Source organism: Trifolium pratense, linkage group LG6, assembly GCF_020283565.1.
Source record: "Trifolium pratense cultivar HEN17-A07 linkage group LG6, ARS_RC_1.1, whole genome shotgun sequence".
NCBI lineage: Eukaryota > Viridiplantae > Streptophyta > Magnoliopsida > Fabales > Fabaceae > Trifolium > Trifolium pratense.
In genome coordinates, this window is record NC_060064.1 from 31316772 (window position 1) to 31329994 (window position 13223).

Genomic DNA, 13223 nt, shown 5'->3' on the forward strand with positions numbered 1-13223 from the left:
GGTCCACCGTGCAAGACTTAGTGCACTTGTGAACCATAGAAGTCGCCCCCAATTACATATCAAAAGTCTACTACATTATCAGACATTAAGGGTCTGTTTGGTAAAGATGATTTAGAAAAGAGAGAAACAGAGTAGAAATAGATGTTTTCTTCTCTTTGGTTTAGCAAAGAAATTGAGAAGAGAGAAAGAATTTTGTCGAACCCACTGTTTTTTTTTCACTCTCTTTATTAAAGGGAAGAAAGTGTAGAGATTATCATATTTTCCTATATTTCCATTATTACCCTTCTTTTTGTCTCCCTTGTAAATTGTGCTACCAGCCTACCACTCATTTTTATGCTGTGGACTTTTAATTAGTTAAAGGTCATTTATGTCTTTTAAAAAATAAGCAAACTTCCCTCTCTTCTATTTCTCTCTTCTTTTTCTCCAACCAAACAATACATCAAATCTACGTACTCTATTTTTCACTTATTTCTCTATTCTCTCATCATTCTCTCTCACCTATTTCTCTCTTCACAACTTCTCTTCTAAACCAAACACACCATAAATGTGAACCCATCTTTCAACCAAAATTTAAACATAATTTACTGTATTGTGACTTGTAAGAGTCTAACTTATTCTACTAAACACAAGTTCGGTTGTTGACCTAAAAAATATATGTAAGTGATGTTTTTCACCTACAAACCAAGCCAATGTAGTACAAATCGTTAAGACTACAATACAAGGGACATGAACATGTATAACATGTGGTCTATGTGACACACCTAATGAGTCATAACACTCCTTAAATGTTGATCCACTCTCAGATAAATTGTAGGTCCTCTTATCTATTCACGGGTTGTGGATGGTTCTTAATTAAGATGTAGCATTAATAACAAGATTCCTAGTCACCAGATCTTTAAAAATCTAGCAATGTCGTTTAAATAAATCAAAAGATTTTTCATCCAAAGTATTGAACTATAATTAATATGTAGTATAAGGTTAAAGGAAGTAGAGCAATGTAAAGCATATCCTCACCAAAATTTTGTCGATAATTTATTATACGTGTTGTGATCTTTGACTACTAATGAGATAGAAGTTTGAATATGTTGTCTAGCTTCTTGAAATCGCGGTGAAAATAGTATTAGAACGTGAGATTTACAGATCGAACACAAAATCAAACAAGTGCATAATCAACACTTCAGTTAAAATCACGTTACATTTGGCAAACATTCACTCAAACATGTCTACAGTTTGATTCGCTCGTGGACCATTAGAATGACTAGCCAGGACCGAAAGACTTGAACTCGACATTGTAGGCCGAGTCCCCTCAATAGATTTATACAACGTTGGATGAATCATATTTTGATAGACTCTGAATATCAATTTGACATCACAGAATAAATATGCTTGAATAGTAGTATAACCTATGGTTTATATTATTATCATGATGTGCAATATATATTTCTAACTTAGTAACCTTGTAGCCTTTGAAAGTTTGAATTCATTTCTTAAGATATTAATATTACAATAAGCATTACAATATGACTGTTGCCAAGCAGTTGAGCACCAAATGAAAATTTGAGCTCATCAACGAAGCAAAGTAGACATATACTAGTTACTTTTACAACAAGCTACACAAAGACAGATAAAACATGATAATGATACAGATTATTGGTCATAGCATGAGCCTGGACCATCAGGTGCCCTTCTACCATAATAGTTTGTCACAGGAGCAGCCGGAACCCCTCGTCCATTTAATAGACATCTGAAGTGTTGAAGCCGCGGCAATGCCGTTAAGGTAACATTTTGTGCAGAAGTGGAATCTATCGGACTCCACAAGCGTTCTGTCAGAAACAACATGCAGTTAATTTTGCATAATCAAATCTAGTGTTAAAGGTGCTTATAAAGAGGGATGGAGATAGTAAAATACAAAAGAACCGGCAAGACATGCATACCTGCAGCTGCGGCAGCTCGAGGCCAAATTGTTTGCTGAACATCAGATGCATCAGCTGTCTCACCCCACATACAAACTTCTCCTCCAAGTACAAGCTTTTTTTCTTCATCTTTCTCTATACCTTCTAGTGGCTCGGCAGTATAGACCTCATCCCAAGGCACATCGAGATGGTCAAGATACCAGACACCTTGGTTACTGAAAATGCATCTGAAACCCTTTGCAACAGCCTTTGGACAAACACCAGGGCCCAACCTACAATATTTAGGTTAAATATTATATTCTGCAAACTCGGACATTTGAGTTTCATACCGTGATAAAACTACTTGTATAAATAAAAACTCACCAGTTATGCACTATTGTTTCAGGATGAAGCTTTGATGGAAATGTGTTGAAGGTTTCTTCCCTGAGAAATTACAAAAAAAAAATGTTATCCAATCATAATTCTTAACAGAACAATGAAGTTTTTGAAGTGAATGATGAATTGAATCTTATTTTTTTTATAAACAAAATATGTATATGAATCTTATTCTTAAAAAAATGTCAAATATGTATATGAATCTTATTTTTTTTATAAACAAAATATGTATATGTATTTTAAGATTGTGATATTGCGAATAGAATAGTTATAGTCCATGATATGGTCAGATATTATACTGAGACCCCATGAAGCACCAATATAGACACGATACGACACTAGTAATAATTTGAGAAAATAGAAGTGATTGTATGTAATCACAAGTGCTTGTATCATATCAGTGTCAGGCACTCGAATACGCATTAAATCTGAAGTGTCAGTGCTACACATTGTCTGATCTGATGTATATTAAAACTATAAATGGCATTTGATAGCCAGTTTTCAACAGGAAGGGCAGGGAGGTTACTCAGGGTGAAATGACCATCAAGGACAAAATAAGGGCATAAAATAGTTTCTTTAGTCAGATATGTATATGTACTGATCATACCAGTTCACTGGACTCCAATTTTTTGAAAGGGCTATCTCTTGAGCCTTCAGTACAAAGTATTCATAGGCATCTTTAGTAGTCATGTTGTGTTTCTGAAGCCTGCAATAAATAGTCAAAATTGTTGCCAACTCATTAAGCATACAGATTTTACTTGAATATCCAAAATTGAAGGTAAGTTAATAGCTTTAGCAGTAAAAATAGTCATTATAGAAGGTAATGTATTAGTATAACAGGTTAAAATCAGTACCATTCCTTTACATGAGGAGTATTTCTCCAGCAATCTGTCAAAACAAAACATAAATCCGCATTAATTAGTATCAATATAAATGGCTTCAAAATTACCTTAATCAGTTAAAGTCTAATTTTCATTATAATTATTATATTGTGAACGTTACGAGGCCATGGTTATAAAACCACTTCCGAAGAGACAAAATACTGATATGAAGGAACACGGCACATCAAGTTCGTCAAGTTCATAAAAAATTTGAGTGGCCTGCAAGAGGCCTCTAAGGTTTATGCTTTCTAACAAGGAAGGGAAAATGAACAAGGGAAAATGAAGCACCATTAGCATATAGATTTTAAACAAGGAAGGTAGTAGATTTATCCAACAGCATTGAAGATTTATTTATAACTCTCATATTGCATTTATCACTTTAGAGATCAACTTTTAAGTTGTGATAATGATAAAAAAAAAAAAAAAAAAAAAAAAAAAAAAAAATTCTTAAGTCCTTATGTAACAGCTTAAGCTTTAAAATCAAATTACTCTTCGGCAAGTTGCAAGAAGGAACACTCATACTGACCTGTATTAACTTCATCACCACCCAGGTGAAATAGCTCAAACGGGAAAATCTTTCTCATATCTGCAAAATTTAAAAGAGAAAGAAAAAAATATAGTTAACTTGTTGCATGGCTATTTAACTCCATCGCCACCCTGGTGTAGTTTTGCCAAGGTAAAACTTATCAAAGACTGTTGAACTAAGGGAGGAAAAAATAAGTGATTTGCAACTTATCATCAAATGGCATCTCTACTCTCTACCAAAATGTAAGAATCTCAAGTTACTGACAATATTCAACTTGTTTTCAACATAATCTTCCTAAGACCTTTACCATTAATTTAAGAAATAATCAATAATGTTCATTAGAGAAGAAATTATTAAATGTAGTGTAGGGATTAAGGTTTATAGGAAAATTCACCTGACAGAATACCGGAAATGACATCAAAAGTATAATTCTTTGAAACATCTAGTGGCTCCCGGCAGGAAGGTGATGGCCAAAGGTCAGGATACCCAGCACCCCTGCACAGAAAACAACAACAAAAACTTAAGATGCTTGTAATGAATGCTACTATAAACTATGAACCACCGCACTGACACCTACACCAGACATAACAATGACACAGATACGGCGGCACCGGTAATAATTTGAAAAAAAAAATGTGATCGAATGCAACCACATGTGTCGGACACCAGACATGCCTTTAGACTGAAGTGTCAGTGGTGCTAAATTGATTATAAACAAAATTGTGAGTTCAATGTTACTCCGTATAGCAATCATCTAGTTTCCTTCAAAGGAAACATTTAATGTTATTACAGATTACAACTTTTTATACGGTAAATAAGGCCTTACTCAAAAGAAATATGCATAATAAATTGTAAAAGTACAAAAACAATTGGGCCTTTATGTGTCACAGTAATGAAGCCAATGATTATCATATTATCATGCTATACTTATGAGAAAAAAATGATCAAGGCGTGTGTTTTACCATGACTCTGCATGCCCAGGAACGTCTATTTCTGCCATCACATTTATGCCTGTGATAAAATATGCAAATACTCATTAAACATATGACCGTTGAGATTATTTTAAATAGCCATCAGAAATTGCCGTATAAAAATATGACATTTACTTTTATTCTTATAATAAACCTATTTTGCATGATATCAAGAAGATGAACAAGACAAACTGAAAAGGATAACAAAAAATATGAAGCAAAATACTGAGGATATTATGTAGCAGAAACTTCAAAATACCTCACCTCTCAGTTTGGCAAAGCTTTAGATCACCACATGGTGAAACATGAAAAGAAATTACAATATTTGTTAGTGATAGATAAATAAAGTGAATTTAAAGATAATAAGTTAGTAACTGGAAAGTAACGACATAATAAAAGGAAAAGATCATCATGAACCATTTGACCCTTATAATATCATTTAGGATTATAAGAACATATTTTCCAGATAATACTTCTTTCCCCATCTCTTCAGTTGTTAATACAATTTTACAGATAACAATTTCCAGTTCAAAATTGGTTACCATGGAAAAGTTAGCAACACATTTACAATATTAGGATCATGGTTCTAAATTGCGGTTGAAGTTGTGGTTACGCTGTGAACCTTTACATTGCGGTAAAATGTGGGCAAATGTGGTCGATGTGGCTGCACTTGCGGTTGCAATGCCGTTGGAAGGACCTCTAAAACAATTATGTTGTGCAAGCAATTGCTGTTGCAGACCGCAATTTAGAACCATGTTCGGGATTATTTAAGCTGGAGAATTTGAAGCAAAGATGATTTGGATAAGGAGAGTCTTACTTCACAATTTCATATGCCTCCTCTACTGTGTAACGCTCCCACTTTGTATATGAACCTTTCCATAAATTTGGATATGTAGGTATCTCGAGAGGAAACGACTGTTCGTCTATGATGTGCCAATGTAGAACATTCTACAAAGTATAATTTTTTTTATATATTCAGCATTGCGTGAACAAAAAAAAAAACAGCAAGACGTGCTAGTTAGGTGACGCGTCTTTGGTTTTCAAGTGTAAAAAAAAAAACATGGAAGGAAAAAGAAAGAAACTTATGACATTTATCTTACAAGTTTGGCATAGGACATAGATTCAATAACTTGCTTAATTACATTGATTGGTAAGTAGTGCCTCGATGTATCTGAAAAAATAGATAAATAAAAAAATCATCTGTATCAATATCCTTTGACCGTAGTGTGTGTAATATCATTCACTGAATATTAAATTTCTCATTGTAAATATTCTGTCTCACCTAACATAAGACCGCGGTATGCAAATCTAGGTTTATCTTGGATGGACCAAGGTGCATTGTTTATTTTTACTGTTTTAGTTGTATAATCAAAAGAACAAAGCTGGCTGAATGTCTGGTGCATCATGCAAAGAAAACAATAGTTCAGTAGAAGAAGAACTCGCTTTAAGTAACTATAAATCGTGAATTGAATGTTATTATGAATCGTAAGATATACTAATAAAAATATGACATTTTTAAGTAAAGACAAGTGACATAGAAAATTATATATATCTGGTATCTAAAGTTCCAGTATTCAGACAAGAAATAAAGCCATCAAGCATTAACTAACTGCTCTCTATGATTGAGTTGCAAATTCTATACATACCTCTAATCCACGCAATGCACCAAAAACAGTATTTGCCTACAATAAGAAAAATCACAAAATAAGATAAATAACAACTATCTAGAACGAGAAAACCAACATTCCATTTCAATTTTACTTAAATTTGTTGAGTCCAAAAATAATAAACAAAGCATAACTCTATCTCATTCTTCTTGAATCAGTTTAGTCTTCTTTTTGGGTAATGAGTACTTAATTAAATCGCTAATGCCGGTACTATAAGATAAAATGTTAACTTGGAAGCATAAGGAAATTGCCGGATCGAGTTATTGCTCCTAACACGGAAAAGGCACAAAGTAAAAGGCATCATTGAATATCCAATACTTTGGTAGATGTGTGCAAATAAAATAAATAAATTGTGTCCCTGTTGTTACAATCTAGTGGTTGGTTGTGAGGATGTTTTATGTAGGTTCTTTTTTTGTTTTGAACAATGGATGTTTTATGCAGGTGTCGGGGTTCGAACCCAGGTTTACACCCTTCCCCCTCCCCGTGTGAGTGTGTGGCCACTAGGGCACTCGTCTATAAAAAAGAATCCACAAACTGTAATGAGTGAGACATAACACACCTCAATGGTAGCATCCCCAGCAACAGAAGACTCATTGGCTGTAGAAATTTTTAAGGTATAGCTTTCATCCACGCCAAGTTTAAGCTGCAAAGGAAGAAAAACAAATCCCAATTCTCAAAAACAAAATCAGAAATGATATTTCGAAAACAAATTTGATGATTAATGTAGTTCAAAATATGATGTTAATCAAGTTCGATCGATGGTTAATGAATATAACAAAAGCTATTGCAACTCAATAACAATCAACTAAACCTAATTAACCACAATTTTCAAATTTACAATATCCATTAACCCTCCTAATTGTGTTCAAATATACATGATTTCCCGATGTTCAATATGCACGATATCTAATAACCACGATTCATGCTCAAATATACACCTAAAAATCGTGGTTAATTGTGTTCAGCAGATAGTCAACAAGTTGCAAAATCCTGTCGAATCCATTAACCATCAACTGAATGCATTTTAACAAACACTTAAACTACATTAACAAACTAAAATCCTAATCATTTTTTTCAAAATAACACAGCTCAACTAAAATCCCACCCATCAAAAACCCAGAAATAAAAAACCAAAAAGAAACAAAATTGATCAAAACAAAGTCAAATGAAAATCACCTCCTCAATATTTGAATGTACAATGATATTCAAAATAACAATATTATAAGAAGAAACAACACCAACACCAATCCTTTCTCTTAACTTTCTAACCAACCCTTTACCAAATCCATAACCAGTATGCTTAAAAATGATCTCTTTATATCTATCAAAAGCGAAATTAAGAGTTGGAAAATCAGCAACACCACCATTTCCAATGACTGAAACAGTGAGTGAAGGGTCAACGGAGAGAGAGTGATTTCCTGAAGTGAATTGTGAAGGGAGTGGCCATAGATATGTGAGTGATTCATCATGATTGTGAAGATTATTATCATGATGTTTGATTTTAGAAGCAAAGGTAATTAACAAGAAGAAGAATAAGAAAAAAAGTGACAAAATTGGTGAAAAGAGGGTTCTGGGTTTGGATTGAAACATAGTAATCATGTGACTGTTTTTGTTTGTGTTCAGTTATGTGTTTGTGTGTGTGTGTGTCAGTGTGAGAGAGATATAAGGAAGAGGAGAAAAAAAATATTATTTTGGTAGATTTTTTGGAATTTATTTTTCATATATTTTTTTAGTACCAAATTATAAATCACCCAACAAAAAAATATTTTTTATTTTTATTTTTAACAGAAAGAAAATTATAAATCGTTTTATAATAGCAATGAAGTATTTAATATTATTTTTTTTATTATATTTTTAACTATTTATTATTATCTCTTCATTCATTTTTTTTTAATTTATTTTTCTCTAACCATTAATTAAGGACAATTTTGTAAACAACTAACTCATAATTTCTCTTTTCAATACAACAATAATTACATTTTTTTAATGAGTCAAAAAAAATAATTACATTTCTTAATTTGACTTATATTTTAGTATAAAGGGAGTATGTATTTTTAGACTATTTATAGTGCAATGGTTAAGGAATAAAAAATTAGAAACCAAAACAAAAGTTTTAAATATATTGATTTTTTTTAAAAAAAAAAATTAAGACTTGAATGTAGGGATGACAATGGGTAGGGTATGGGTAGGGTACTGTTCTGGTGAAGAACATAGGGGGTTTGTATTATTAAAGATTGATAATTGATACAAGTATGATCAGGAAAAAAAATTGTTTCTGTTTACAAGATTGAAAGAATTGTGTGTAGAATGAATGAATTTTGTACGTAGAATCAATGAAAAATTGACATCTTTCTTCTCTTGAAACAGACCCTATTTATAGGCAAAAAATATCCTCTTGCTTCTTAAGTAATTGTCTTGCTTGTAGAGAAATTCATGGGTAGTAGGTGGTTTCCTTTCCTTCTTCTCCAAACTTTTTCCTTCTTCTCCAAGCTATGGTGATGATGTTTTTCACGTGTGATAATAATGATGGAAATCAGGGGAAGAAGATATTTTGGGCTTTCTAGGTTGGGCCTTAACAAATTACACTCTGGTCCATTGCCCGGTACATGTACTATAGTACCAATCCTCATACCCGCAGATTGAAAAAATATCTGTACCCATCCCATACCCGCATGGGTAACAACTTTTGCCCCCGTCCCCATACGCTATGGATACCTAGGTACTCATACCCATACCCGTTACCCGCATTATTACTAAAAATAAATTGATCAATTATAAAATATCATATAATTTGTTACTAAAAATAAATTGATCAATTATAAATTGACAGCTTTTCCTTGTTTAGGCCTTCGGAAACACTTTTTGACAACTTTTTCTTGTTCCTTCCTGCGCAAACCAACTCAATTCCTTATGCAATTTCTTTTATTCTAAGCTCAAAAACTCATCAAAAAATCCTCTAATTCACTTGAATTATGTCACTTTTAGTGTATAATAACGGAGTTATCATGTAAATATACACTTATGCATGTTATGATGTTTGCATAAGAAAAACATCACGGGTCAATAAACCATACATTTTTTGAATCAAGAAACGAATACATTAATGTTAATATCAAGCATTTAGCCTCTAAAAAAATGAAAATTATGATTTTTTATTCCTTTAGGCCAAGAACGATATATTGATTTATGTAAAGAGTTATTTAGATCATAATGTACATCAATTAAGTTTTCACCAATGCAACTTCAATTCATATAAAATTTTCATTGTATCAATATTGATAATATTAAATCCACAGCTAATGTTAATTTCACGTTGGTACTTTATTATAACAAAGGTTGCTGGATATGATGGATTCTAAGATGGACAAAAAAAAAAATCGATACCACAAAGATATGATCTAGTAAATTGTTTTTTTTTTACATGATCTAGTAAACTTGATTTATTAGCTATTTTTTATTTTTTTCCTTTTAGAGTTATTATATGGCTCATGCTAAACAATGCCTCCGAACACTTGTTAACCATACTAAAAAGGAAATTAAAGATAAAGTTAATGTTAAAAAGATAAAACTTCCATATTTATATGTTTAATTAGTGTCTCATAGGTACTATTTAACATTTTTCTTATTATATTATGAGTTAATAGTATTTTTACCATGTATTTTTAGTGAATTTTCATATTTGATTATTCTTATTTGTATGTTTAATTAGTATCTCATAGGTACCGTTTAACATTTTTCTTACTAGTATGATACCCGTGCCAAGCACGGGGGCAAACCTTTAAAAATTTACTTATTTTTGTTTACAACATAAATAAAAATTATGATGAATAGAGTAACAAAAAACGCATGATAAAAAATAATGGTCGATTTTTAGAAAATCAAATAACTCATATAATTTCTTTTCGTGATATCTAAACTAATGGTCAAATTTTAGGAAATCAAACTTACGATTTATTGACACCATTAACAAAAATATATCATCAAACGGTGAATCTCATTTAAAGTAATAACGGATTTGTGCTACATGAGCTCACACATCTCATATTAAAATTTTTGTATTTTATGAGCATAAAGTACTATTAAATTAAACTTAATATATGCTTTCATTAGATATATTAGAATGACCCATAAATAAACACATTTTCTTTTGATATAAATTTTAAAAAATAAATGTTTACCCTTGACTAACAATTAAAACACGTCTACTGCATGTTCTCCAATAATACATATTATCATAAGGAATCACTTTGGTATTGCATACACAGGATAAATACCACCAATCGCAGTTAGGTTCCAAATGTTCTACTTTGCCCAATATAGCGTACACCGACCCCTGCAATATTTAATTGTGACAACTTAGGTACAACTTCATAAATCTAAAATGAAAATAGACAAACAAATCAATATCAGTAATGGTTACCATTGCACATAAACCAAGGGTTGATAGAGTATGTCTAATTGTTTTGTACACCCACTGATCCAATACATGTGCTTTTGTAGTTTCATTTATTGCATATATCGAATGAGGCTTAGAAATTGTTCTGTCCAGCATTCTATAGATATAAAAGACATATTTTATTAAGTGAACATAAAATGCATTCCAAACTACTCCGTGTATATACTGTAAATAGGAGAAAACTATAAACCTTTGCTTCAATTCTGCAGCGGCATCAATATTTGGATTGAATAACACCCTTGTATATTGTCCGAAATTCTGAACAGTAGGTATACCTGAATTATAATTTAGTTATGTTGAATTTTGTTTAAGCATCGAAGCCTTATTAAAATTACACGGTGAGGGTTATGTGATACCTTTCCAAAAATTCATCCTTCCAAAAAGCAATACAACACATGTACTGTCGGATGCATCAGACTTTAAAAAATTAATCAGCTTGTCCACATAATGGCCACGTAGAATACACTTAAATCGATAACTAAACAAAACATAAAGATTAATAAGTTACTCTCTCCATCCCAAAATATAAATAAAAATAAAAGAAAAAAACTTGATGTATTGGGTTAAAAATTTGGAGTACTTTACATTATTTATTTATTAAAAAAATAAATAAATAATTGACAAACGAAAGTCTTAGTTTTATAGACAAACGAAAGTTTATTTAATTTTATGCTAAGTATATATTATAGACAAACCTATCAAATAATCGGTATCATAGTTATCATTAAAAATCTTATGAGGTTCACTGATCATGTATATATTAGCAGGTATCAACTTGTCATCAAATTTTTTGATTTTAGTTCCAAATTGAAAATTAATTTTATAGGCATGATTGGTGGTTCTATATGATCCCACATTAGTGGCAACACTAAAGTTGCTTATGGAATACACATGGCCCTCAGTGAGTTCCTTTTCATATTTGTAAATTAATGTTCTTCGAACTGTTGCATGGATCTTTTCACCCTAGAATACACACAAAAAAAATAAATTAGATATGATTGCTTAAAAAATTTAAAAAATAAATTGAAAATCAAGATGTGAATAAACCTTCTTATCCATCAAAACCATTTCTAAAGAATATGGCAGCACATCTCTATTCATATCTTTAACAAACCACATGCGAACAATTCTAACCAATACATTCCATGTTTCTTTGGATGGAGAAATTTCAGAAATATAATTATATTTTGGAGGCATTTTCTTAAAAATTCAAGTAAATAAAAAACAATGAAAATAAACAAAGAGATATAACTATAACTAAAGTGAAGAGAATTGAGAAATGATGAGTTTTAGGGTTGAGATTAAGGTCCTATATATAGTGAAAAAAGGACATATGAGTAATTTGGTCAAATTAAATGTTTCCTTTTAAATTACCCTAATAAAAATTTAGGAATGTTTTATGCACATGATTTGAATCAAGACACAAACAATGACTTTATCCATACCATCCCCACATATTTGCGATCCAAAAAAAAAAAGCATAAAAACTATAAGCAACAATCTTCCCCACATATTTCCTTTTTAATACTATTTTGCCACAATTTGACAGCTTTGATTGCTATGAAATAGGATCACCACATTAATATTACTTTTTATAAACATAATTACATATTTGCCGATCAATATCAATTTGTATTGAATGTAAATAATCAATTCCCTTTTTATATATTATTATTATTATATATTTGATTATTTGAATTTTTTGTGTAAAAAAAATTATATAAATAATTAATAACAATTTCCGAAAAAAAAACTATATATTATGTCTATCAATATAATACAGATGTTGTGACAAATTTCCGGAAAAAACAATTAAATTAAATTAAATGGACAAATATATGAATGTCAATATATAGAATAATCAATTGCCGAAAAAAAAAATTATGCCTATCAATATCAATTTGTATTGAATGTAAATAATCAATTCCTTTTTATATATTATTATATTATTATATATTTGATTATTTGAATTTTTTGTGTAAACAAAAATTATATAAATAATTAATAACAATTTCCGGAAAAAAAAAAACTACATATTATTAGTGAGCAATCTCATATATTCCTGTTTTATAGTATATCCTACAATTAGTGACAAATCTTGGTCATAATACAGATGCTGTGACAAATCTCGGAAAAAAAATTAGTTAACATATTTCCTTTTTAAAATATCTATATTCAATACAAATATTGTAGGATGATTGTGAGCAAAACATTTGAAATTGAGCAATAAATACAAATATGTGAGGATGAATGTGAGCAAAGCATTTGAAAATTTGCATTAAATGAGGCTTAGAAAATAAGCCTCAAATGTATAGTATTAAGATTAAGATTAAGATTAAGATTATAATAATTCAAAATTTAAGATGAGTCGAGTTAGTAACATGAATGAATTATTTCGAGTTTGTATATTGTACTAAAAAGTGTGGTTGTATAA

At 30.8% G+C, this 13223-nt stretch overlaps 2 protein-coding genes across 2 annotated transcripts; both read right to left on the reverse strand.

The window, feature by feature from the left end:
* Window positions 1-1465: 1465 nt before the first annotated feature.
* Window positions 1466-7980, reverse strand: LOC123891527 (beta-hexosaminidase 1). The gene is made up of 15 exons (XM_045941408.1): window positions 7510-7980; window positions 6893-6976; window positions 6313-6348; window positions 5949-6060; window positions 5767-5837; window positions 5484-5614; window positions 4931-4947; window positions 4658-4706; window positions 4090-4190; window positions 3696-3755; window positions 3143-3176; window positions 2896-2994; window positions 2277-2336; window positions 1935-2185; window positions 1466-1823 (listed from the first exon to the last, which is right to left on the reverse strand). The coding sequence occupies exons 1-15, from the start codon at window positions 7930-7932 to the stop codon at window positions 1648-1650; spliced, it is 1704 nt and encodes a 567-aa protein (XP_045797364.1). The 5' UTR covers window positions 7933-7980; the 3' UTR covers window positions 1466-1647.
* Window positions 7981-10507: 2527 nt separating this feature from the next.
* LOC123892103 lies at window positions 10508-11370 on the reverse strand. Its single transcript, XM_045941943.1, has 4 exons — window positions 11146-11370; window positions 10980-11064; window positions 10754-10886; window positions 10508-10666 (listed from the first exon to the last, which is right to left on the reverse strand). The coding sequence occupies exons 1-4, from the start codon at window positions 11159-11161 to the stop codon at window positions 10508-10510; spliced, it is 393 nt and encodes a 130-aa protein (XP_045797899.1). The 5' UTR covers window positions 11162-11370.
* Window positions 11371-13223: the final 1853 nt, after the last annotated feature.